Raw genomic sequence first — 27280 nt, 5'->3', positions numbered from 1 at the left:
TTCAACTAGAAATAGATAGAAGACACATACATTATAAATTGTCGATCGTTTGAATATAAAACGCGATGCCCTTGACCCCGATACATATTTTTTTATTATGTGGCTGAGTGGTCTAAGTAACTCCTATTGTTATCACTAGCCAGTCAACACTGAGGTTGTGAGTTTGAACCCCGCTCCTGCGGATGCACTCGACTCCAATCTTACTAGGATTGTCAGTTTTCCAATCAAAGCCTCGGTGGTTTTCTCAGGACAGTACCGGGCTTCATCCACCAATCATTGAAAATCTGACCGCCACGAAATAGCCTAAATAAGGTGCTCAAAATTGGTGTTAAAACACCAAAAATCAAATCAATCAAATCATAATTATTTATCAATAATGATATTAAAAAAAACGCGACCAAAAGAATTTTCATCCTTTGCGATTAAAAAAAAACGCGAAGAAAAGAATTTTCATCCTTTGCGTAACTCTTGTATACATTTAACACAAACCATCTGTCCTACCCAACCCATGATATCTGCAGGGAAAAAAAAGAAGAAATGAAAAACCCCACTTGCAGCATTTTTTAATTATTTGTTTTTAATTTTCTAGCTCTTTTATTAGCCATGAGTGCACATGTGAAAGCGATGCAAATGAAAATAAGTCAATATTGATTAGAATATTAACCATATCATGATTGATAATCGATTTAAAAATAAAAATATGCGGAATCTAAAGGATTTAATAGTTAAAGGCGAATATTATTTCCTCGGTCGCTGGTTCAAAAACATATATTATTTAATTCTATTGCAATTTGTCCTACTTTCAAATAAACAAAATAAGTAACATTACTAATATTGAACTTTTTCCAGTGATCTGTGACTATAAATACAGCAGCAATTAGTTATATACTATTATATTATATTTTTGTATTTACAATTCTTGTTCTTTTTCTCTTTTTGTATTATGTTTTACTTATTCACTTTAGTCTCGTTTAAAATAAATAAAACAAAAATGTTTAGAACGGGAATACTTAAAATAATCTTAATAATTTTCAACCTTCTAACCGTGACCTACTTTTCCCTACGAGATTGTCAGGGCAACCTACATTCATTACGTATATTATATGATGGATTCCCACAGTTGTGTCACCTGTACACGTGACACAAATACACCACTAGTGTTCAAATAAATGTTATCTCTTGGCCTACTTATTGTAAGGTTCATAAGTCTAAATCGGATCCCGAATAAAAAGTCGAATTGATTTGTAAAAAGTGATTGGCACAAAACATGGCCGGATCAGATTTAAAGAAATACGTTCTTCCAACATGGATTTTAAATTGGTTTTATTTAACTGCAATTGTGTGCACCTGGGATGCATCTTTTATTTTATGTCGACCTCATAGTTTACCGGGTGGTGCATGGAATGCACTCTGGTACTTATGTAAGTAAAGAATTATTTTTTTTAATTCATTTATTTGTTTATTTATTTCTATGCATTTATTACAAATCATTTGCACGTGATTATTTCGTTTATTTATTTATTTATGTGTTTATTTATTTATTTATTTCTATGTTACAAGATTGATCGTTTATATAAATATACAGTGTTAATTTCCATTGTTTAACCCAAGTGTACATTTTAGATAAATAAATTGAATGAAAACTACGGTTCCTTATTTGTGCATTGGGATTAAAAATTCGTATGTATCATTAGTTTCATTTGTTTACAACTCGGTCTTGTATTGTTCTGGACGTACTATTGCAAATATTCAATAATTTTATGACTGTATCATGTGTTTCTATAAGTTTACCATAGTACTATCATATTGTTGGGTTAAAAATTAATGGTTAACCCTAGTTTTTAGTGTTTTAATGTCTAATCCTACCGTTTTGATTACCTTGACGTCAAGTCAGGAGTCTCTGGTTTTTGTTAGTCTTGTATGTTTTTAATTGTAAGTTTATTTTATGATTTGGAGTTTGAACTGGTACACATTTTGTTAAGGGCCATCTGAAGCCCGCCTCTGGGCGAGGGATTTTCTCGCGCTTTGTTGAAGATATTAAAAAGAAGATGTGGTATGATTGCCAATGAGACAACTATCCACAAAAGACCAAAATGACACAGACATTAACAACTATAGGTCACCGTACCGTACGGCCTTCAACAATGAGCAAAGCCCATACCGCATAGTCAGCTATGAGGACCCATTAGAGGCCTTTGACTGCTTTCTGCTCTTTTGACATGGTAACTGTCTCTTTTACACAGTTCCACATTTCCATTCTCAATTTTTAAGAATGTTTGGTTAAGAGGAAACTAAATCGTTTAATTTTCGAGAATATCAAGTAAGCAAATTTTTTGCTTCAGTAGCATCGTGTGCTGCCAGTTGTGATAAATAATGCAAAACGTTTCATTCATTTTACCTTAGATTTCATTTCATGGACATGTAGGTATGGATAGTCTGCTTTTACATCATAAAAATTCACACAGAAGGTATACGCATATCAATAAACTGAACTCAATGCTAAGAACCTTTAAAGTACACTTAGACAGAGAGCTCAATTTAGTGAAACACTTTGTTAAGTTGGTCACATTTAACTTGAAATATCACTGTCTGTTACCAAACTGCACCGAGATCCTGAAAAAAAATATGTGCAATTTAAGTCTATTAAAAGAAGAATTCAATGGAAGTAAATAAGCTGATTACTGAAATAAATGTAGAATATGTCTATTTACCACAGATGCCCCTGCTGGTGAAAAAAATTAGTAAACTTCCACATATAGATGCAGGATTCGCCTTTATTTGACCGTTTTGTGACCATAAGCATTGTGAATAAGTTTCAAAGCAATTGGTTGAAGCAAATTAAAGTTAATGAACGGAAACAATAGATTTAGCAGTTTTCCTATCTTAAGGCTCCGGGTTGACATTTTTATCATTGGTACTTGTACCACAACTTTTTACATCTAAAAACTCATGAACAGTGACGCCATCGGGACCCAATATCGAACTTAATAGATCTGTGTTATGGGGTAATGTGAATCGCGTATAAGGTTCCTAACATTTGATTGAGTCAGACTTATTTAAGAGAAAGGAAACGAAAGAGTCAGCACTTCTTATGTTTTTAAAGGGACATGATAACTCTTGAACGGTAAAAGTGACACTTAAAAATTTCAAATTTGATTTTGTGTTGAGGTGGGGATCCCCCTTACATGTTCAACCCCGCCTTATTCGGTATGTATGTGCCTGTGGTAAGTCAGGAGCCTGTAATTCAATGAATGTCGTTTTTTATATGTTATATACTTGTTTTTCGATCATTTTTTGTACATAAATTTGTTCGTTTATTTTCTCGTTTGAATATTGTTTTACAATGTCATTTCAGTGCCTTTTATTGCTGACTATATGCGGTATTGACTTTTCTCATTGTTGAAAGCTGTATATGACCTATAGTTGTTAGTGTTTGTGTCATCTGGTCTTTTGTGGAGAGTTCTTATTGGCACTCATGCCAAATAAGGGGGGGGGGGGGGGTTTGGATCCCGCTAACATGTTTAACCTCGCCTTATTTTATATGCACGTGCCTATCTTATTTTTCGTTTATTATTTGTACATAAATTAGACCGTTTGTTTTCTCGTTTGAATTGTTTTACATTGTCATGTCGGTGCCTTTAATAGGTGACTTTGCGGTATGAACCTTGCCCATTGTTGAAGACCGTGTGGTGACCTAGGCTACATTGTATAATTGTTAATTTATGTGTCATTTAGTCTCTTGTGGAGAGTTCTCATTGGCACACATGCACCAGCTTTATTTATATATTGTGTATAAGTTTTGTAGTATTTGGTTGAGGCAAACTAAAGTTAGAAGAGCGGAACCCGTTTTTAATGACGTTCGGGACAGACGGACTAATGTAACTTTTTATGCCCCTAAAGCATGGCGCCAACACAGAAGTTCTGACTATTGTGCTGGTGATACACATCCCACTAGCACTGTCATTAACACATGAACACATAATTTTATTATAAAATATTCAATCATACTTTTGATTTCATTATTTTTGGCCGAATGATTATATGCATGCCCTTCACAATGAGTGAATGAGTATCAAATTTGACAAATTTATTGTACATAATTATACATTTTATTATATTTTATAACTTTTTTTCCAACTAATTAAAGCTTACCAACTTATTGATCATCACGTTCCTTTATATGTCTTTTAACATTCTGTTTTGAACCAAAATGATTTGTTACATATACCTCACATGTATTTCTTTCAAATCTGACATGAGTAAAAAGCAATTAAATAAAATTCAGTCGAACTTGATAATAAATGTGCAATCAAATATATATGCAAGTCGTCAACTGGTCAAGTGGTCGTTAGCCATATAAAGACTATAAACAACATGTCCTAATTGGGTGATTTTAAAACTTCTAGCATAGGCGGATCAAGGGGAGGGGGACCTTTCGTTGGAAAAATTGCCCCCTTAGGACAAGTTCTGGATCCGCCACTGTCTAGGCATATTTACGTAAATCAGTGATTAGTAAAGGGGAAAAAAAACAAAACAAAACGACTGAATTAAACAAAAGGATGTTCGATGTACTGTATACTTCGGTTTGTTTTAAAAATCTATACGATGCTTTATTTTTATCTAGTTTTCTTATCAAAATAATTAAAATGAGAAGATAAATACCTTATAGCTTCCTTTACCGTCGATGCTAAAAATGTTAATGTTATAAAATAATTTTAGCGTCTTTGACCTACTTTACCTTTTTATTCGGAGACTTGCGGTTATCTTCCTTTGTGTTCAACGGGAACATTAGAATGATCTAGAATAGAACCCAGATGGAACCAAGAAGTTGGGTTGCCTTAACCAAACAACCCGGATGTTGAACCAGTTACCATGGTTTCGAACCAAAGAACCAAGGTTCAGAACCAGAAAACCCAGATGGAACCAAGGTTTAGAACCAGAATGCCCGGATATAACCTAATTGCATTCGGAATTCTCATGACTTTTTATACCTTCAATGTATTTTCCAAATCATTTATTTATTTAGTATATTTATATATAATTTTACATGATTATTTCGTTTATAAAAAAAAAATATATATCTAATATTCATATATACATATATGCAATGAGTAAATATATTTGTACACTTTTTTTTTCTTGTATTATATATATGGACACATAATTTACATATATATTTTTTACGGGACAAAACGTGATATCTGATAAGTATAATTATATGAAACAAACAACACAAGCACCCATACATTTTGTATTTCAAAAGAACGCAGATAATTTAAATAGAAATGAAAGTTATGTAAAAGTGTATAAGTAAATATTAAAACTTATTTTGGATGTTATAATATTCAAGAGGTGGCCGCGGGACTACGGACGGTGTCCGGGATAATTCTTATTTTTAATTGGAAAGATTTTTTTAAGAGGCGGCAGCGGGTCTACGATGCCAGGGGAAAATCCTTATTTTTCTTATTTTTATTCGGTAAGAATTTTTCTTTGAAGAGGCGGCAGCAGGTCTCCGATGCCAGGGAAATCCTTATTGGGAGGACCTGTAAGAATATCATATGCAAATTGGATTTAGTACATATCAAGATGAAAAGTTATAAGAAAATGTACATAAGAAAATATCACATGCAAATATTAAAATTAAAAACAACAATCAGCTTGACTTGAGAATACAAGGTTTCTTTACTGAGTTATAAATTGCGTAGAATGGCTGCTTTTTATTTATTTTTGTTTTTCAGTTTTTTTGTAAACAACTGATTTTATGTTCGAGGACATTTACTAAGTTGTCATGCTGCATCTTGTATATCAAGAATTGTGTGTTTTTATGATCCCTTCATTGCCGTGGTCCTAAAGGAGGGTCGTATTGGGGGTATACAGGATAGAATATCAGTTGGTAATTCTTCATTTGCGAAACAAAACACAAAGTTTGGTCGTAGCTAAAACATAGACAAAACAAACATAAGCAAAACTCGACAATAATAGAGGACAAAAATATGAAAACTATTGAAAAGTAGATAAAGAAAATAAAGAATTGAAAATAATAGAGCGCATAATGATAATAACAAAGAATAGTGGGCAGCTTAGATAAAAAGGATAGAAAAAATGGCTAAAAAGATAATATATATTTTCAGAAATTAAGGACCCTCTTAAAAAAGGACTCTAAAGGACGGTCAGAATGTAACTATGTTCGGGTTGCTTGTCTTCTTTTCACTCAACAGTCTACTTTTATTCTGGATATCTTATACAAATTTTTATCCTTATCCTTTTATCTTGACCACAAACCAGGAAGTAATTAAAACTAAGTCCTCTGTATAAACTCGGTTATAAGTACACATGTTTTAAAACTAAATACCTGTATTTTACAGTTGTTATTTATTTTGTAACTTTGTTTCTGTAGAAACTTACACGGAGGACGAAACACTCGCCCCCACTGTATGTCCTTTTAAATGTTAATCAATATTGTCAGATAACATTACTGTTAAGTTCTTAATCAATTTTCGAATTTGCATTTGAAAATTATCATGTCAAGTACGTGTAGGGTTTTTTAAAAGGTCATGCCTTATTAAATCATATCCCTCATTTAATAATGTAAATAAATTAAACATGAAAAAATAAGAAATACTATTTATTTACATTTATTTGTGATGCCGTTCCGTGCAATTCTTTAATTATTTTAATTTCATCCTGAATTAACATGAAATGATTGCCACTGGACATATGAAACAAACTTATTAAACATGAACAATAAAATGAAGAGATATTAATGTTTTTTTTGGTTTTTTTTACTTTACAATGTTTGTTTTACTGTTTTATTTCTTTCTTTATTGTACTTTCGTCTGAATTAGCATGAAATAATTGCCACTGGACATATTTTAAAAACAAACTCATTCAACATGAAAAAATAAAATGAAGAAATATTAATGTTATTTTTTTTTACTTTTCTATGTTTGTGTTGTTGTTTAGTTTCATTCTTTATTGTACTTTCGTCTGAATTAACATGAAATACTTGCCACTGGACATATTAAACAAACAATAATCAATCAATAAATCTACCTTGTTTAAACAATCAAACCATTTTCGGTAGCTCAAGGCAAGAATTTATATATAAGGATATTACTATATACAAATCCTTGCTCAAGGTCAAGACATTCTCCCAATTTCATTCAAAATGTATTTTTCATTCCTTGTTTATCAATCACACTGGTAATTTTATAGAAATTAAATAATTGTTGACAAGGCCAAAATATTAAGGTTGACATCAATACACTATTGTATGTTTATGTAACGATAAATTTTTAATGTCCTTTAAATTCTCCAACCTAGATTTTTTTATCGCTTTATTATTTAATAATTAATTACTAAACTCTAGATCATATTTGAAACCGCAACTGTAGCGGTTATGCATATTAAAACTTTTTTTATAAAGTTTGAATCTTATGCATCTTTTTACTATCTTTTGGTTTGTAGATAAATTTGAAAACTTACTGCTAGCGAGTTGCTGCTAGCTTGAGTCTATCAGAATTACTTAGCCAAATCACAGCGACTCGGTTAGCAGCTTAACATTTTTGTGTGTCAATGTTTTTCAAATGGTTTCAGGGGTGGATCCAGCCATTTTAAAAAGGGGGGTTACCAACCCAGAGTAAAGGGGGGGGGGGGGGGGTTCCAGCTATATGCTCCCATTCAAATGCATTGATCTGCCAAAAAAAATAAGCTAGATATATTTATCCTACTCACAGAATTCTTTGTTGTTACTTTCTAGAGGTGTGGCTGAGACGAAGGTTTTATATATGTTACAGTGAATTTGTATAATCAAAGATTATGTAGAATCCCTGAAATTTTCAGGGATTATGTAGAATCACTGGCTTGTTTAGGGATTATATATAATCATTAAAATTTTCAGGGATTATGTATAATCATTAGAAAAAACGTTAGAGATTATACATAATAACTGAAATGAAGAAATAGTTTTATTTATAAAGAAAATGAATAAAAGTCAAATAATTTATTCTATAAAATCATATCAAAACATCATATTATAAACATAAATTGTAAAATGTTAAGCTCAATATATCAAAATGATAACCCCATTTTTATTAAATTTGTTAGGCACAATATATTAAAATGTTAAACACAATATATCAAAATAATATGCTTCACATCTGTTTCTATCACAATATCCACATTTAAAAAAACCCTTTCCTTCACATATGGAAGCAAATTTTTCGACACACCTATGAAAAATAAAGTGTTCAGTATAAAACCATCTCAAGGTATCCAGAAAAAAAGGAAATTAGCAACCTCAAACCCGTTCGAGCAAAATACCATGTTTTGTGGCCAGGCAATATATATTCTTTTTCAGACTTTTTGTGAACAATTGCCAATTATTAACTTTTTTGGGTTTCCCTTTCCTTTTTTTCCCTGCGGAATTGTTATGAGAATATTACACCAAATTCCAGCTTCCTTTAAAATTTTGTTCTATTGATCAATCCTTAGTTCTGCCTCATGACATTTAGATGCGTAAGTTCTCTCAGTTTGAATTTTCTTGTTCATTTGACAAAAAAAATAAACAAAAAATACAAAACAGATGTTCCATAATCTTCTTTACCACAAATAACAAGCTCTGTGGATTTACAAATATAACATGAATATCCATTTGACGCTGGCCTTTAAGCAACAAACAATACATGTAAAGATATCGCTATAAAGGGAATGTTGATTATTAATAATTTTGAAGTCTTCAACTTTATCTCAAACTTTGTGTTGGTTATATCTTTAAAATTATCCTCTGAGTTTTAAACCAAAACTATTCCATCTGGCAAGGAATATGAAAGAAAAAAATAATAATTTGTCATTAATATTATTTATTTTGTAACAAACAAAGGATCCTTAAATTATTGATAATCCCTGAAATCATATTAGGGAATATGTAGAATAATTATTAAAATGTTCAGTGATTATGTAAAATCACTGGTCATTTTCAGGGATTATATATAATTACTAATGATTTCAGTGATTCTACATATTCACTGAAAAATCAGGGATTCTACATAATCCCTGATTATACATATTCACTGTAACATATATATACTTCTATATATATACGAATATATGAAAACTGTTGTTTCTTATTTGTGTTTGTAACTATGTATACTGTATTGTTTATTATATTTGTAAAAGAATAATATTATAATGATATTATATTATGCTCCTTGTGAGCTCATTTAATGGAAATAAAGCATCTTTCATATGAATAAAAAAAAGGTAGGTAAACACTAAAGGACAATCACAGGCCACTGTACGGTCTTCAACAATGAGCATACCCCATTCAGTTTAATATGGGATAAAAGGTCCCAGCCTCAGTCCCAGCCTGATAAAATTTGAAAAAATATGAATCAATTCAAAAGTATAAAACACCAACAACCTGGTTGATGCCGGCTAAAACCTGATTCATCGGAAAACACTATATATAAGATAACACAGAGGTCAACTTACCACAATCTCTGAAATAATTACTCCAGACTTTAAACACACACGTTAAGAATGAGATAGGGTCCAACATGTATGTGTCGGTGTGCTTACCATGTATGACAAGTACATGTGTACCGAACTTATAAGTACATGTGTACCACACATTTTTTTTAAATAACACTATCGTTATATCATATCGTTTCCTTTAAATTATGATAATAGAATCTTGATATCTCTAAATATATCTATGCTTCTATTTATTCTGTTTTAGAGCAAGGTCAGGTCGGTTTTGTAATAAGATAAGATAAGAATTTTATTAATCTAATCAAGAACCCATAAAGGGCATCATTTTACAACACAATATGATTGGGAAAAGCAATAATATATTTTGGGTCTTGCCAAATTTTCAAATCCGGTCAATAAGGCAGGAGAATTATTTGTTTAATAAAACCAAATACTTGCATACTTTGTAAATATAATATGTCTTGCAGTTTATTGTCTGTTTCGACACCAAAATGAATATCGCTCAACAAGTCTACCTCTAATAAACTAAATGTGAGAAAACAATGTAGGCATCTCAATCAAATGGAAATTAACGACATTCGTATAAATTTCTACTTAATCATCGCAATTTTCTTGATAAAAACAAATCCGAAATATTTGTTTGGGTTCATTTTTTGGTTCATTGTTATTAAGCTTAGGCAATGCAAATGCTACTATGCAGCGACAGGCAGGCAAAGGGGGGAAAACATTAATTTGGCTAAGTGGGAAAAACGGGAGAGACAATTGAATTGTAATTTGATTCATTAGATACCCCCAAAAAAATGTTTTATGTATTGTAATATCGGAAATACACCCGAATGATTCATAGGTACTTTAAGGACACATAAATGACATTTTTCAGCTTAAAGAACTTTCATAAGTGGGGGCCCACTGACTGACCTAAGAGGGGGCCCGCTCCAGTCACGCTTCAGTGATTCGTTATATAAGCAACCAAATTTTTCCCCAAAAAGGGGGGGGCGGGCCCCCTGGGCCCCCCTAAATCCGCCTCTGCTGCTAATACATGAGATATGAAAAATGACATGTAATAATCTGATATTATTGCACGCTAACTTTTGGTTACTTTCTGTGGGAAATATTATATTGCTATGCAATAATTATAACAGTGATAATAATATACATGTACTTTAAAAAGTTTCGCCATTGAGCGCATTTTTTCAGTCTCATTAATACTGATTTCCTACTAATAGTATAGAGTGAAATATGATTATTGATTGTGTTTTTTCCCTCTATTATATAAAATATATAATACGAAATAATTGTGATAATTTTCAGTACAACATCGTTTTTCTTCAATGTTAATGACGTTGTTTTATTAATCTATTTGAAAATAGTATTAATTATCAGAAAAATGTGAAAATGACGTCTGTGTTTTCTTCTTTCTATTAATTATTCGCCTACACTACGTACATTCTATTATAAAATCTTTATTGAAAAATTACACCCATATGGGTCAAGCAATACACACAAACAATATACATTTTAAATACAATGCAATACAATGAAATACAATACAATATAATAGAACATATATTCTAAAAGTTCAATTATAAATTTATGTATAAAACACAATCATGAGCTTGTCTGACATGGGTCTGACCCCCTCAGTTCTTAAGACTGCTTATAGAAATAGAAGTTACAAAAACCGGCGAATGTTCATTTATTTGTTTAACACATACTGTGGCGAGACTTTAATATTAGCCATACAGGTCAAGTTCAAGTTCTTACCCACTTACGGATATTTATTACATTGTTATGTGTAATTGACCAAAATGGTCAAGGATTAACCCGGTAGGTCAGTTCATGAGAAGTCAAGTTCAAGTTCAACGTCAACAAAGTCATGTGACTATTATGAAAGAGATTTTATTATTATGAGGGCCTGAACGGGTTTTACATAATAAAGAATACTGTGGATTCATTTATTTTCGTGGGTATCAATGTTCGTGGATGGAGAAAAACTTGCAGTTTCGTGGATATTTGATTTCGTGGTTTAGCAATCTCTGTATACAAAGCCTATATATATGAGCGAAAAAAAATATAAAGGGGGAAAATAGGTGCCAATAAATTCAAATTCAAATTCAAATATATTTTATTGCTAATCAAAGCGCCCACAAGGAGCAGAACAATCAACATTAATTACATACAAATGATTACAAGTGATTCAATATGATTAAGACACAATGTTATAAAAAAAAAACCAAACAAAAAAACACAAAAAACAACCAAACCAAAAAATATTTATTAAGACAAGTACAAGAATACAACAAGCACAGTGTTTAAAAAAACAAAGAATTGTGAATAAAGGTAATAAAAATGAGAGAGAAATTGACGTATTGAAAAACTAAAGAATTTATTAATAAAAAAATCCCCCAAGGCCCTCTTAATAATAGGTTCAAATATAGTAGGAGTTATGAATGATATGACCACGGTGTCTAGTAGGTACAATAACATGCGACTTTGGGGGCCAATATTGTCTATTCTTGGTTTTTATTTTTTGTTCAATATTTCCATTTACTTATAGCAGAAAAATATATACATTAAAAATTAAAATTCAATGACAAGTCATATGTCGTATAGCAAGGATTCAGGGGCGGATTCACGCGGGGGCTTAGCGGACGTGCCCCCCTAAAATTTGCAAAGCATGGGTTGTCCTCAGTTTTAAAATAACGAATATTTCGATAAAAAGTTGCCCCACCCCCACCCCAAACGACACATTACTAATTCTTGGTTAAGATATACATACATGGCATATATTAACATGAATAAAGAATATATTTATTTATTTTTGGAAAAGGGGGCGGGAGGGCGGGAGAACAATTGCATCCATTGTCGTAAATTGTAAGTGTGGTATATATTATATGACGATTTTGTTTTGATTTCAATTTTTGTTTCCTTTCAATGTTTTAATAAAAAAATTACATAAATTTTATCCGAATTAATAATGTGCGTATCAGTTCAAATAAAATCATATTGTGTTGGGTTGCGTTTTTAGATGTCATTCTGCACTTCGAGAGCACTTAATTAGAACAATGTATATTCTTATTTCTATTCTTATATTCTTATAGTGCACTTATGGTAACATTTCGGTCGCATGAGTAAACTTACTCAGCCGAGTGGCGGATAAAACAAACGGAGGGAAAAAAAGGGGGGGGGGTGCGAGGGTTAAAATACAAAATATCATAATTCTTTCTTCAAGAGAACAACTGTGCGTTGATTATACAACCTAGGTAAGAGTGAACACCAAAAATTGCAGTAAGTATTATTGAACAAATATAGGAAGAAAATTGATTACCATAATGGCAACTTTTGGTGCATGTACACTTTAAAAAAAATTGTACCCATAATGCATTTCATTTGATAACTATTTTTTTTCAGATAAATATTACATAGTAGTAGACAGACGATACATGGATGAAGAGGATTCCTTTTCTAGAGGAATAAGTTTGTAGGTATTTTATAGACAGTTTGCAGGAACGAGCATACGTCAATCTCTTAATCCTAAACTGTTCCAGTTGTTTTTCTACATTTCTTTTTTTTCTTCTTCATGTACTCTTAATTTTAAATTAATATATATGGATTGAATTGCTGCTGCTTAAATAAATTACAATTGCAATTTTGTAATAAAGCACATGGGATTTTGATAGATTATTGCATTTTTATACACAGAGGGAAAAAAAAACTCACTACAAAAAAGTAGAAGCCACTGTACGTCAATAAGACAGCAACCAAACGATCTAAAAAAAAAACAGTAACAAAAAATTCATCTCGTGGTCAACAAAGAGTCCCAGTCGACAAAATGTCAACCATTAAAATAGGTTCAGAGTCGAGTAAAACCATAGATTAAATATAGCGTGCATATTCAAAATGAATGAAGCCTCTCAAGTAGAAAAAAACAATAATTAACCATTAACAATGAGCAACACGACGGCTGTCTCGTGTGGACAAGGGTCTGTTTATACTCCCGGAGTAAATGAAATCAACCCCGGTTTTTAGGTTCGGGTAGCTCATTCTTTAAAGTAATTTTGGTAGTTTTTAATGGAGTTTCCACTTCGCCACGGCTATCTTTGAGCGACCCTTATCATCCTGAGAACGGGTGTTTTATATAAATATAAAACCGGGCCGAAGGTAACTGGCATTTTTTGACGAAGTAGAAACAACAGAGTGTTGCGGGGCAGAGGGCTAATAAACTCACTTTGGAACTGCCGTGTAAAGGAATGCCTAATGTTGGAATGGAACCCACGTACGCATGTACGCCCAAGTCTCGTTTTCTATGTACTTTCAATGTTTCAGTAGTTATTATATTTGCCATAATGATATAGTTTCTCCTCGACTTATATACTTTTCAATACTATTTGATATGTCCCGCCTGTTTTTTTTACAGAAGCTAGATTTAAAACGGGTAATTGAGTGTTGAAATAACATTTTCAAGAAGTTTGGTGTGGCATTATTGACAAAAACATCAAAACTGCAAAATTAAACCTTCGTGACTCGCAAAAAAAGCTGGTATTTCATCACATGCCCCCTTTAAAGATTGCCTGAATCCCCGGTCTGAAACTGCCACCACTCAGAATCCGCCAATGCCAGATAAATCATAAACCCTGTGACGAATAAGCTTCAATTCATTTAAATGAACAATATTTCAAAATTAGCATTTAATGAAAGAGAGATAACTTTAGTACAAATCTCGTTTTTTTTTATTTTACTTTTAAATCATCTATCTGTTCCTAAATTAGTGAAGCGGGATGTAAGGTAGTAAGAAAGTAAGTTATTGGAATATCAGTTTCCTCAATTACAACGTGATCACAGAACATTAAAAAAAACCAACTGCTGCACAGCGAATAACCCATTTTAGTTTTTATAAACCCAGATTACTTAAGACTAAAAGAGTTGTCTCCAATGTTGCTTGCAAATTGATGGGAAGCAATTAACGCAATTTTTTCTATTTTGCTCCGATTCCTGGCTAGCGTGCAATTAGATTATGTCGAATTGTATCTGAGGAAATTGTTTATCATATTGCATGACAGTCGAACACCAAAACCTATCAGATATCGAAAGAATTTAGCAGAATCTCACCAGTAACCTTATCAGATATTAAATACCAAGTTGGTCATACAGTTTGATATATTCCCATTTCATCAAACCTCATGGGTCGGTAGTGTACACAATATATATATACCCCACTTTTGAACGTCAATGTTGATTCGATGATAAAACAACAAATCTTGGCGGGGTGACAGTAGGCGTGAAAAGAAACACACACCATCCCGGCAACATCCAGAAACTAGGAGAAAACAACCAATTACAGGTGACAAAAGGCCTTAAAAATAGCATACTGCGTACCACAACAAGCCAAACACTTTCCCTTGATCCTATATATGTGTGGTGGTATGTCCTCAGTCATTTGTTAGACACTCACCAAAGTGAACTCGTAATGATAATCATAAAGCATGGGGGTCTGGATTGGGGGGGGGGGGGTGTCTGTTATTCTGTAAACATTTAATTTTCACCCCTTTTTTCTCTAATCTTCAAAAAATTAGACCACGTATTTCTCTAATCTTCATTTTTTTTGCCCGTTATTCTCTAATCTTCATTTTTAAGGGCATTATTCTTTAATCATTTAACCCCATCCAAACCCTCAAGCATCCGTGATAGGTTATAGTTGGCTCCCGTTGACTACTAACCTACTTGATAAAAAAAAACTCAAATAAACAATCAAAACAAAAATCAAAACAAAACAAACAGACCGACAGAAAAAACCTTCTATTTTGATATTTTCTTTTTACTGTTTCAGATTAAATGTTGTAGAAGTGGTTCTTTCTGTAGTAGTTATATTTTTGGTATGTTTATATAGTGATGTTGAAACAAAAACCCACGAAATATGTGTTGACAGCTCCCATTATGAAAACAAACTAATTTTCTGTATCTGCATGTTGCTTGTACAACCTCAGTGTTGACTGGCTAGTGATTACAGTAGTAACTACTTAGACCACACGGCCACCGATGCCCCTATGTAACAAGGAAGCACACTGGAAAACTGAAAGGCAAGAATACAAAAATTAACAATAGCACAATGACGGGATGTATAAGTACAGACCCACATCATATGTATCAAAGAAAAACAAAAAGGCATATAATAGACAATTGTTAAAGCACATTAGCAAAATTTAAAGACGAGAATACATTATAATTTGGTGTCTCATTGGCTATCATATCACATATTTTAATTATTATATACAATACACATCAATAAAGGTGTAAATAAATATACGAGCATGACATTATAAATGCTTAACGTATATCCATAAATGATTATGGTAAAAAAAATCACCAAAAAAAAAGCGGTTTGCTTCCATGACACATCGTTTGCAGATGAAAATTATGAATGAAAAAGTTAAAATTTTCCGATGAAAAGCTGTATAATTTTTGATTTTGTTAAACCGCACGAGTGGAATACCACTATAAAGCATAAAATTGATCTTTTTTTTAGCATTATCAAAAGAGCAAGCACACACGGTTGATGGCGTTCACCGTATCAGTGATGACTTTCTGGAAGACCGTACTGTATTTTGTAATGTTTACAGAATATTGCGGAGCAGGACCATTGCGGGTACAAAATACTATAATGCAAGAAATATTTATATACCTTATTCCAAACGGTATATGGGTTGTCGTTCCTTTTCTTGTTATGATTCAATTATGGAGTCTTTTAGCAACAGACAACACACAGGGTTCAAAGTTTAATTAATTTTATTGTAGAAATTGGTTTTTAATGAAGAAGATACTTTTTCGTACTTATGTTGCCAGTATATGTAATTATTGTTTTATAGATAAATGTTATGTGAATCAATTGTGTATTTTTTATTCTTTTACCATTTTCTTTCTTCTTTATGATTTTGTCTTTTTACTCTATTTTCTTATATTTCAGCACCCGTATTTCTCAATTCAATATTTTTAAACATCTTTTTCTCTATTCTTTATATTTTTGGGGCCGATCGGATCATCCAGCTATTTTTAAAAGGGAGTTCCAACCCAGGAACCCCCACCCCCTATCTGGATCCGCCAATATTTTTTTTGTATCCAGTTAACTGTATTATAAGCATATTATAGTAATCTTTTCCATAAACCCCATCTAGACAGGCTTATTTTACAGACTTGGCAAAATTCGAGTTTCCAAAATGATGCACGACATTTAACCAAAATCAAAACTCAATTAGACTAATTCTGTATATTGTATACTATTTCCGATTAGAAAATAATGTATTTGGTTAAACTAGGAATGTCCTTCGATTCATTTTATTTTATTTTAATAAACTCGTCATATATACCAGTATTTAAAAAAAAAGTCTCATACGTGACGCTACGCTAGAATCAAAAAAGTTAAAGCTAAATATAGAACGAAGTGGAAGAGTATTCAGGACCTAATTCTCCGAAAGGTTTTGCCTAATACAGTATATTAAGGAAAAGTTGGTCCTCAACAGAAACATGTATCGATAAAACCCTTTTATTCTGTGAAATATGCAAAGTTGTGGATAAGTCCTTAATCATATTAGATAAACTTTAAAAAATTTAGTATAGCATTTACCAAACCTTTGAATTTGTATATTTAAAGTAAAAATTCAGGGAAGTCTCTCAGGTCAAGGTCAACGTCATATGACAGACGGAAACTTCGTAGCATAAGGCATATGTACACAAGGTTTGAAGCCCCAGGTCTTTAAAGCTCTGAAATATAAGCTTTATACAAATCATTTAAACCACCACCGCCCCCGCCTGATTGTAATTCATATGTCCCGTATTGATTTATACATATAAAAATAAGATTTGGTATGACTGCTAATGAGACAACTCTCCACTAGAGATCAAATGACACAGAAATTAACAACAATGCATTGACAATGAACTATTTTGAAAATCCTGAAAGTAATATATAACTTAATTGGACTCCCAAATTTTATGTGGATAATGTGTTGGCTTGAATGTATATTATTGATAGCTTTGGATCAGTCACGGTCAACTCATTTTAATAACAAGCTATCTCTTCCATTCTAGTCTAGTCAATTTAGTGAACAACCTGTAACTAATTGCAACACAAAGTTTTTCTCTGAAAAACAAGTCTGTTACTATCTTTGAACAACATACTAAAACTATACAAAAATATATTTTGCGGAAAGTGGTTTAATTCACGAAAATATTTTGTAGTAAAAGTAAGGTAATAAGAGTTACTTCCCCTTATTTGCCTTATTCTAGCTGGAACATTTTTGTGTTTTCATTAGTTCATTCTCAAGTAACTTGTTTTCATTATAAAACGTAATCATACGAGTAAGATCATTTTGGTGTTTGCATAACGTCCAGTGACATATATATGATTACGAAGGAACACATATTGATAATGATTAAGAAGGAACATATGTTGATTATGATTAAGAAGGAACATATGTTGATTGTGATTTAAAAGAAGGAACAAGTGTTGATTAAGATGGAAAATGTGCTGATCATGACTAAGAAGGACCACATGTTCATGACTAAGAAGGACCACATGTTGATTATGATTAAGAAGGAACACATGTTGGCCATGAAAAAGATGGAACATATGTTGATTATGATTAAGAAGGAACACATGTTGTTTCATGATAATGAATACTAGTATCGTCTTTAAATACTTCATAACATTAGAGTTATTAGAACTATAAATAAATATACAAAAATTTCAATTAAATTTTGCCTTTTACAAAGAATAAATAAACATGAATATATCAGTTTTAAATAGCACTTCTAATGTGAATAGAATTTATATCGAAAATCGATCATCTTATGGGTTCCACTGCTTTGTCATCAATGTCAGCATCATTTTTCTCTTCGTCAGCTTTGTTCTCCTTGTCTTCTTTGTCATCATTGTCATCGTCGTCATCGTCACTATCGTCGCTTTCGTCGCTATCATCGCTGTCGTCGCTATCATCGCTGTCGCTACTGTCGCTACTTGAACTATCTGAATCCGAATCGCTTGCTTTAAAGTCATTACCGTCTTCATCAATCCATTTCTCGTATAATTTTCCAATAAATGACTTTTTTTTGGCCACTCTTAATGTAGCCTCGGTATCTACAATAACGTTTTGTCCCAGTCTCAAGGCATGATTCTCGCAAATGATCAAATCATCAGCTGTAGTTAGAGTTACGTACACTCTGTTTTTAGCAGTATGTGGATGGAATGGAATTGAACGTCCTGGTGGTATTCTAGTATACCCCTTAAGTATCGTGCTGTTATCATATTTAGTGTATTCATTTGTCTTCCCACCGACGCCAACGTATCCTAATCTGACGCTGCCGCCGACCTCTCTTTTTGTTCCAGCAATGGCTAATGCATCACCTTTAACTTGCGCAAATACTATATCCGAATACGCATTAGAAACGTATGTGTTTGTCATCTTTGAACATTCAATGGCTTGAACCTGAAATGTTATATTCATTCGTTAATCAATAATCTTCACACATCTTTATTTATTATTTTTCATGTAGATAAATATTTTTTTGGGGTGGGGCTTTATTCGGCCTCTTATCGATATATTTGTTTTTCTGTCTATAAACTCTATCCAGGATTCTGTATTTTATCAATAGAATTGAAGTTTGTCCTAGTATCATACATATTTACACAGTATATAAACAACAATAAAAACAAAAACATGAATGGTTTTAAAAAAACATGATCTTCCCAAGGATAACTGAGGAATAGAACCATTGTCACCATTGTTCTTCCTTCGACCGTCAGTTAAACCCATGCCAAAGTGCGGCGTCCCGTTTGGCTTCTCGCAATCGGGATGTATCAAGTATGCAGTCACGTCCGGCCAGAATGAGAACGTTCAATCCGATGCCTCGTGTACAGAGAGTGCAAAACTCTTTGCACGTTAGGAACACTTGCAACAATTGATTGCTCCGAAGTGACCTGTTGCAATGCAAAATGTCGGACCAATCCAAATATGCATGAAATATTTGCCGCTGTATGTTAATCGACCAATAATCAATTTATCATATAACTGATCAAACTGGATCTTTAGACATATGTGTGGTGCCAGGGCGATGTCCCAATATTTTAAGATTGTTTATAGAATCATATTCGAAACAGTGTGGTCCTGGCCATTGATTGACAACCTAAATTATCCCATTGACTGGGACAGATTAGGTGAACGTTTGTCTGTAACGACCATTGCTCACTTCTTGCTTATCATAGAATTTAAACTGTGGGGTCACCAAAGGTTCTTAACGCCTTTAATAATAAAATAATTCGAAAAATTATTCAGGAATAACCTTTATGTTTTGATTTATATTATTGATATAAATCAACACATCGTAATATTCCGGATTCGTTTTTCGATTTTTTTATTTAGGTGTTGAGAACCTTTGGTGACCCCACAGATTCAGTGTCTTTAACAAGTACATAGTGAGCAGTGATTGTTACCGACAAACGTTCACCTAATCTGTCCCAGTCAATGGGATAATTTAGGTCGTCAATCAATGACCAGGACCACACTGTTTCGAATATGATTCTAAATGATCTGCCAGAAACGTTTTCATTATGTTATGATCTAAATGACAACATAATTGATTGTCTTATGTATGCAGATGACATTGTTTTTTTCTCTCTGAAAAACAAGATGGGTTACAAGAGAAAAGGAATAGGTTACAATTATATTGCTCAAAATGGTGCCGGCGGTTTTAATGGGCACTAGCTGTCAATTAATGTTCACCAATATTATTCTCATTTTCTATTTATAACCATGTAAAACACAAACTATAAAAAAAAAGTCCAAAATAAACAGTTTACAGGGCATGGACTCTATAGTATGTAGCATCGTTTCGTGTGTATTTCAATGTTGACATTGATTACCTTTAACGAACTGAACAAGCACAATTCGTGCGTTATCCGTCTTTAGCTGAGGGGTTAAATTGAAGTTCACATGAATAGATTCAATGAGGTCGAATTGTTCAATTGCAAGTGAACAATTCATCACCAATGTGAATTAGCTTAATTTGATAAAATTGAACCATACTGGCTGCTAAAAAAGATTTATTATTTCATTATTTCACTTTCATTAATGATTGATAAAAAAAATCCTTTGTTTGATTTTGTAGATATTAGTATCTCGTAGCTAGTGTCCCTTTAAATAAAACAAAAGTTTCGATTTTTAACAAACCTGGAAAACATGTTGATGGTCCAGTGTATTTAAAGCGCAACAACTTGAAAGTGTAAAATGTAATATTGATTGATTGTTGGTTGCTTAACGTCCAGTGGCAAATATTTCATGCATATTCAAGACGAGAACAAATTCACAATAAATACAATAGATAGGTCTTGTCATAATAGATGCCATTTGGGATGATGGTCGGGGAAATTTGGACTGCCACTGGAAAATGAGGGTATATTGGATAGGGACAGAATTTCGGCCTTGTAACAGGCCACCTACGGGCCCCTCAAAGAGTTGTTGCAAGGGCTCTTAACGTGCAAAGAGCGTAAAATGTAATAAGTACCTAGGAATTACTTCTGTATCTAGTGGCAAATTTACGCAGTGTAAAGATGACCTAGAAAAATCTATGAAGCTTGTTTTTGATTACAACAATGCCTATTATCATCAAATCCTTGGGTCTCAACTTTAATGCACCTTTATGACCATACGCTATATAGGCGAGTGTAATATTTGAAAAAGACGTCTAGTTAAGGACTTTAATGCACCCACCTAACACACGGCTAATTTCTTTTTTAAATGAAAGAATAATGATTTAACTTTGATTTTTGCCCGGTCGTCACAAAATCGTACGGTGCAGTTTTTGTAAAATTGACGTTTATTTCAGAAATTAGTTGAAAATTATAAAATTACGACATGTTTTTCAAGCAAAAGAAATTAGTCGTATCTCTTCTTTTAGACAGAATAATTAAGTGAATTAGATTCTTAAAATAATGAAAAACAATATTTACAACTAAAACTCCGCATGCTTTTGCATTCCTTCTAAATATTTGACATTTTGTACGAAAATTTTCATAATCCTGACCTTTTCGGATCTAAAATTATTTTTTTTATTAAATGCCTTTGCACTCTATCCATTTTAGAACACACCAAAATACTCATCAGTTATCGTTTTTTCATTCAAGATCAAGACTTTATCTCAACATTTCTTAAAATCACAAATTTCTGTAATTTTATGATGTTGGGTAAAATCACTATAGTTTCCGGAATCCTTTATCTATTTCGTTATCGTTTTTTTACTGAATATATTAGTCGATTTCCGTGTACTTAATAGTGCTATTAGAGTACGATAAATCATATTTAAACGGTTCTATTTCTATCTTGAACTTCAGTGTAGCTTAAATAGATATAAAATCGTCCGAAATTAAGATCAAATCAAAGTAAAACATAGTTTTTGAGTTCTGTAGAATTCACCCATTTCTAAATAAGGAATCGTATCGGAAAATTGTAGAAAATCTTCCGAGTCGTGTCAAATTTTCACAGTCCAGTTCACAATGAAACCCTTCCTATGCTAAAGAGCAAAAACTATCTATTGATTGACACAGATGCATAGTCTGTCATGTATCTACTCCATAGAAACTATGTAGTTAAACACTTAAATGAAGATACAGTTGTATTGCCGCAGTGGGGAAACGAAAACATGAAGTTTACAGAAGACTGGTCGATGAATATGGGTCAATATGAAAAAAATGAAAACATCCCATTTGAAAATACAAAATATCATAAAAGTTGCTATGAATATTTCAAAGTAAGCACAACCTATCATCTTCTGTTTTGTCTGTACAAAGACTTTGTACTACATGTACCAATTCTACCGACCAGTCTCTTCTCATATATATCAACGAGGGCAATAGATCTACAACTCATTCTGATTTGTCTGTTTGTATATTTTGCAAATGTTTAAAGCCTATAAGCAAGTTACACAACTTCATAAGGTATCCTCTGAGTAGCAAACTCAAGTTTTATTGAGTGTTAAAATACATATATCTCCTACAATATATCGAAAAAAGAAGATGTGGTATGATTGACAATGAGACAACTATCCACAAAAGACCAAAATGACACAAACATTAACAACTATAGGTCACCGTACGGCCTTCGACAATGAGCAAAGCCCATACCGCATAGTCAGCTATAAAAGGCCCCGATAAGACAATGTAAAACAATTCAAACGAGAAAACTAACGGCCTTATTTATGTAAAAAAAAAAAAAAAGAACGAAAAACAAATATGTAACATATAAACAAACGACAACCACTGAATTACAGGCTCCTGACTTGGGACAGGCACATACATAAATAATGTGGCGGGGTTAAACATGTTAGCGGGATCCCAACCCTCCCCCTAACCTGGGACAGTGGTATAACAGTACAACATAAGAACGAACTATAAAAATCAGTTGAAAAGGCTCAACTCATCAGATGGACAAAAATACAAATGGACGTAATGATCTGATTTACAAAATAACTCATAATTTTACTATTAAATTTTTATACCATCGAGCTTGCATCGCTAAATATTTGCTACAAAATTTGAAGTCAGAAAGTAAAGAGCTATTTTATTCTGAAAATAAAACAGCTTTTACTAACATTTCGACGATTAAAGATGACGTGCCTGTACACAAGGAAGTATTCTGGTTAACAACTTTAATTACTTGCTCAGTTAACCGGGCTTAATTTATGCCCGAGGATCGCCGCCGAGAAAACTACATAACATATTGTCAGCTTCAACAATACTAAAAATACATGTATATGATCAATTTATAGTTACAATGTACATTTATACAGCCTCAACAAGGCCAAGGTACATCCAATATTGTATACAGTAGCTCTATACTTTTGTCTTATTCTTTTTAACTCTTTTTCATTTAGATTTATCATTACAAATGCACCGTATTTATGGACACACCTTTGATAACTATTAACAAGTTTGACTGATCAACAGATTAGAAAAATTGAAAATGGGGCATACATTCTACATGGCATTATTTTTCTTCTGGGGGTCAAAATTTTATCCAAGACAATGTCGACCTAACTACAGAAACAATAAAAGTTCTCCATTTGACTTTGGTTGGTTAAAAGGCAACATCGGTCCGGTATGATGTTATCCAACTTTCTACCAGATTTGATCTGTTCACGCAGGGGGAGGGTTGAGATTGCAAAAACATGTTTAACCCCGCCGCAATTTTGCGCCTGTCCCAAGTCAGGAGCCTCTGGCCTTTCTTATTTTTGTATAATTTTTTGTTTTAATTTCTTGAGTATATTTCGAAGCTTAGTATGACGTCCACTATCATTTCAAACTAGTACATTTTTGTTTAGGGGCCAGCTGAAGAACGCCTCCGGGTTTGGGAGTTTCTTGCTGCATTGATGACCCATTGGTGGTCTTCGGCCGTTGCCTGCTTTTTGAACGGGTTGGTGTCTCTTTGACAAATCCCTCATGTCCATTTCCAATTTTTAATTCAATCTGTATATAGTAGATCTTGTGTCCGCTTTGAGCAAAACCTCTGCTGTACTGGTATATGCCCATGCCAAGGGAGTTGTTTTTGTATGGATATTTTGACCGATATGAATGATTAGATTACAAGTTAAAATGAAGCTATAATATTCCGATATCGCAATATTCCGACACCTAAATGGTCCTACATCCCATTGGTCCGACGTTTCGATCATTTAGGTTATACGCTAACGGGATTTTAACATAAGAAAGCCAAATAAAAGGTTCAATATTAGGATAACCTTGTCCTCCGTTTGAAGCGGTGAAACAAGATATAAACAAGTATTACGTAGTGCCAAAGTAGCCGAAGGTCATCACTAGCGTAATTTAAAAAAAGTACAAACTCCTTTGTCAAGTGTTGTTTAATTAATAAGATATCTCAAGATACACGGCGGCCGACTAAAGTAAAATCAAACACAGTTTGACGTACAATGAGTGGTCATTTTTTCCTTGTGATGTTTAATATTAAAATTGTCAATTTGTTGATATAAATATACTAGTAGCACTTTACTCATTTTAGTAATGTTAGTTAGTACTCTTATCATATCTGATTTAGTGATGTAAATGAAATTGCGGTATGATCCAGACTCAACATATTGCACTACAATAATAACAAAAAATCCGCCCTATGGTTGTCTGATCTTGAAGCGGTTCGTAGGCTTTCAAACTAACAGGAGACCATACGCTTCCTCAATTTTAATGTACAGCTCATCATGGGACTTTCTAAACAATTAAAAATACGTCATATGTTAAATTTCCCCTTGCTTCAAATATTTTGTTTCGGATTATTTATATCAAATTTGCAGATATATGTTTGTAAATACGTGCAATCAAATGATACGGAGGTGTTATAAGATTTAGATAATACAAGGGCGACTACAGATACATTTGTGTGACTTAATGGTTGATTTTCAAAGACTCCGAGAGAAAACGTCACGTAACATGCGTTACCTTTAAAATCAACCAAAATTAATTAACACTATGATAGAAATATATTTTCCCAACAGTAATACAGCATTCCTATAAAATTGTTTCATTTTTGCATTTGTTTTGACTTGATTTTTCTACTGGAAGTATCCGTGAATTGAAATTGCACCCATGACCTTTGACCTCGAGTTAAAAAAAAATGCACCATAATTTCTTTTGACGACCGGGATATTTAGAAAGTACACATTCTTAGCTTTCCAGTGATATATAATTTAGCCGTGTGTTAGGTAGGTGCATTAAAAATGTAAATTTGGCTCTCATATCACTCGCCTAATATGTCAGATGGTGGATTATACCTCAACTGAGGTATAAATCACCAATTAATGATTATTTCTGACCTGATCAACTGTTGTGGATGAACAATTGATAAATAAAGCGGTTTCCACTATGGTATTTTGTATGCGAAAAAAATTAGGGTTTTTCAGTCATAGGATGTATACAACTTCTAAGTGAATTACTTACTGTTGTGTTATCGTCTGGTCTTTAGAATACGTTTCTGTTTACAAAACGAAAAAGATCTATCACAAAAACTTCTCAGTGTGAAGACAAGTCATTGGTCAGTCTTAAATGAGGCCTGTATAGGGTTTTAATTGTCATTTGAATAAAAAGTAATTATTCTGAAAAGTTGAAGTACAGTAAATTAATATGAAATACCTCTTAGTTTTATAAAACCAGCATATAGTTTGTTTTTAATCCCAACAGATGTGCTATAATTTAATATCTAAATTATGCTGTTGTCTTTTAATCGGTCCGTAACACTTTTTTTGTAAGATTATATAAGGTATCTGGTATTTGTATATATCAGTCTGAGTACTGTTTATCTATTATAGTCAAATAAGTTTAATATGAATTTTGAAGTCCTTCTTTTCGCAAAGAACTGATACATTTAGTATTATCAATACATATATCCGGGGAAGGAGGGCATAATTCCTGAAAACCGAATATTTATTGCCGAGCAGCGCGAAACGATGATTGCTTTAGATTGATTGATTGATTGATTGTTGGTTGCTTAACGTCACTGTCAAATATTCCATGCATGTTCAGGACGAGAACAAGTTACCAATAATACAATAGGTAGGTCTTGTAATAATAGAGGCCATCCGGGATGATGGTCGGGGAAATTTTGACTGCCACTGGAAAATGAGGGTATGTTGGATAGGGACAGAAATATTGTCTTGCAAGAGGTCACTTCGGTCCTTTTTGTGCAACAGTGCTTATTCTTAACATGCATGCAAAGAGCGTGGCACTCTCATTACACGAGGCATCGGATAAATCGCAGTGGGATGTACGCTCCTACATCCCCTGAATCCAACACTTCAAATGACGCACAATAAAATTGAGAATGGAAATGTGGAATGTGTCAAAGAGACAACAACCCGACAACCGAATGCATTTTTCTTATTTTTGACGAAAATACTTTACTTGATTATTCTTCACAACCTTAGTTGTTTAACTTTTGCAATTGGGTTCTTAATAAAAAAAAAACCTTTAATATTTATGACTTAATCTAGACAGAAAAAGCTAATGTACCAAATTCTATCAATTAGTGACGGTGTGAAATGTATGGCCGGTACAGTTAGCACCTTTATTAAAGTTTTCCGATACCTAAAAGCTTATTACTGGTAGATGCAATCGATGCAGATCCGAAATAGAATAAGGAGATGCGATATATTTGCATATGAGATACACTGAACACTATCCGCCAATTATTTTATCATCCTAGTCTTGTGAACATGCATGGACATTGGTAAATGGTAACACATTTGAAATTAAAACATCCATCAAATGGACCATTATATAAAAAAGAATAAATCAGGACAGAATATTAAAACTCAGTATACAGAAATACAGAGGATTTAAGCAACCGTAGGTTACAATACAGCCTTCGACAATGGGCAAATCACATATCCAGTGTCGTATTATTATCGAGACAAAAAGTAACAAGGTTTTGCAATTTCAACAATAAGAATATATATAAAAAAATTGTTAATATTCTAATATACATTATGTTTACTGTATATTTGTTCAGTGGCGGATGCAGGAATTTTCGAAAGGGGGGGTGCTAGCCCAGGGCAAAGGGGGGGTGCAGGGGGGTGCAAACATATGTCCCGATTCAAATGCATTGATCGGCCAAAATAAAGGGGGGGTGCGGACCCCCGGAACCCCCCCTCTGGATCCGCCACTGTTGTTAGTTGATAACCGCACGGTAACATTTTCAATGTTCAGATGTTCTACAAAACACATTTACACTTTTTCAAATAA

General features: G+C 32.9%; 2 protein-coding genes across 3 annotated transcripts in view; one reads left to right on the top strand and one right to left on the bottom strand.

Moving 5' to 3' along the window:
• The first annotated feature begins 1171 nt into the window (after positions 1-1171).
• Positions 1172-16375, top strand: LOC139486306 (uncharacterized). Its single transcript, XM_071271152.1, has 4 exons — positions 1172-1421; positions 12904-12973; positions 15320-15365; positions 16016-16375. Exons 1-4 carry the CDS (start codon positions 1268-1270, stop codon positions 16271-16273), a joined length of 528 nt encoding a protein of 175 aa, XP_071127253.1. The 5' UTR covers positions 1172-1267; the 3' UTR covers positions 16274-16375.
• Positions 16376-18143: 1768 nt separating this feature from the next.
• Positions 18144-27280, bottom strand: part of LOC139486305 (uncharacterized G-patch domain protein DDB_G0278987-like) — a 27916-nt gene continuing 18779 nt past the window's right edge. Inside the window, exons 1-2 of one of the 2 annotated variants that reach the window (XM_071271149.1) lie at positions 25481-25592; positions 18144-18971 (exon numbers count right to left, since the gene is read on the bottom strand). In XM_071271149.1, coding sequence (XP_071127250.1) covers positions 18330-18947 — 618 coding nt within the window. In that variant the 5' untranslated portion in view covers positions 18948-18971; positions 25481-25592 and the 3' untranslated portion in view covers positions 18144-18329. Of the gene's footprint in view, positions 18972-25480; positions 25593-27280 lie in introns of those variants that run through there. The other variant, XM_071271151.1, reaches the window with a different exon arrangement.

The sequence above is a fragment of the Mytilus edulis genome, chromosome 8 (genome assembly GCF_963676685.1).
Source record: "Mytilus edulis chromosome 8, xbMytEdul2.2, whole genome shotgun sequence".
In the NCBI taxonomy this organism is placed as follows: Eukaryota; Metazoa; Mollusca; class Bivalvia; order Mytilida; family Mytilidae; genus Mytilus; species Mytilus edulis.
This window is presented reverse-complemented; position numbering and strand designations above follow the sequence as displayed.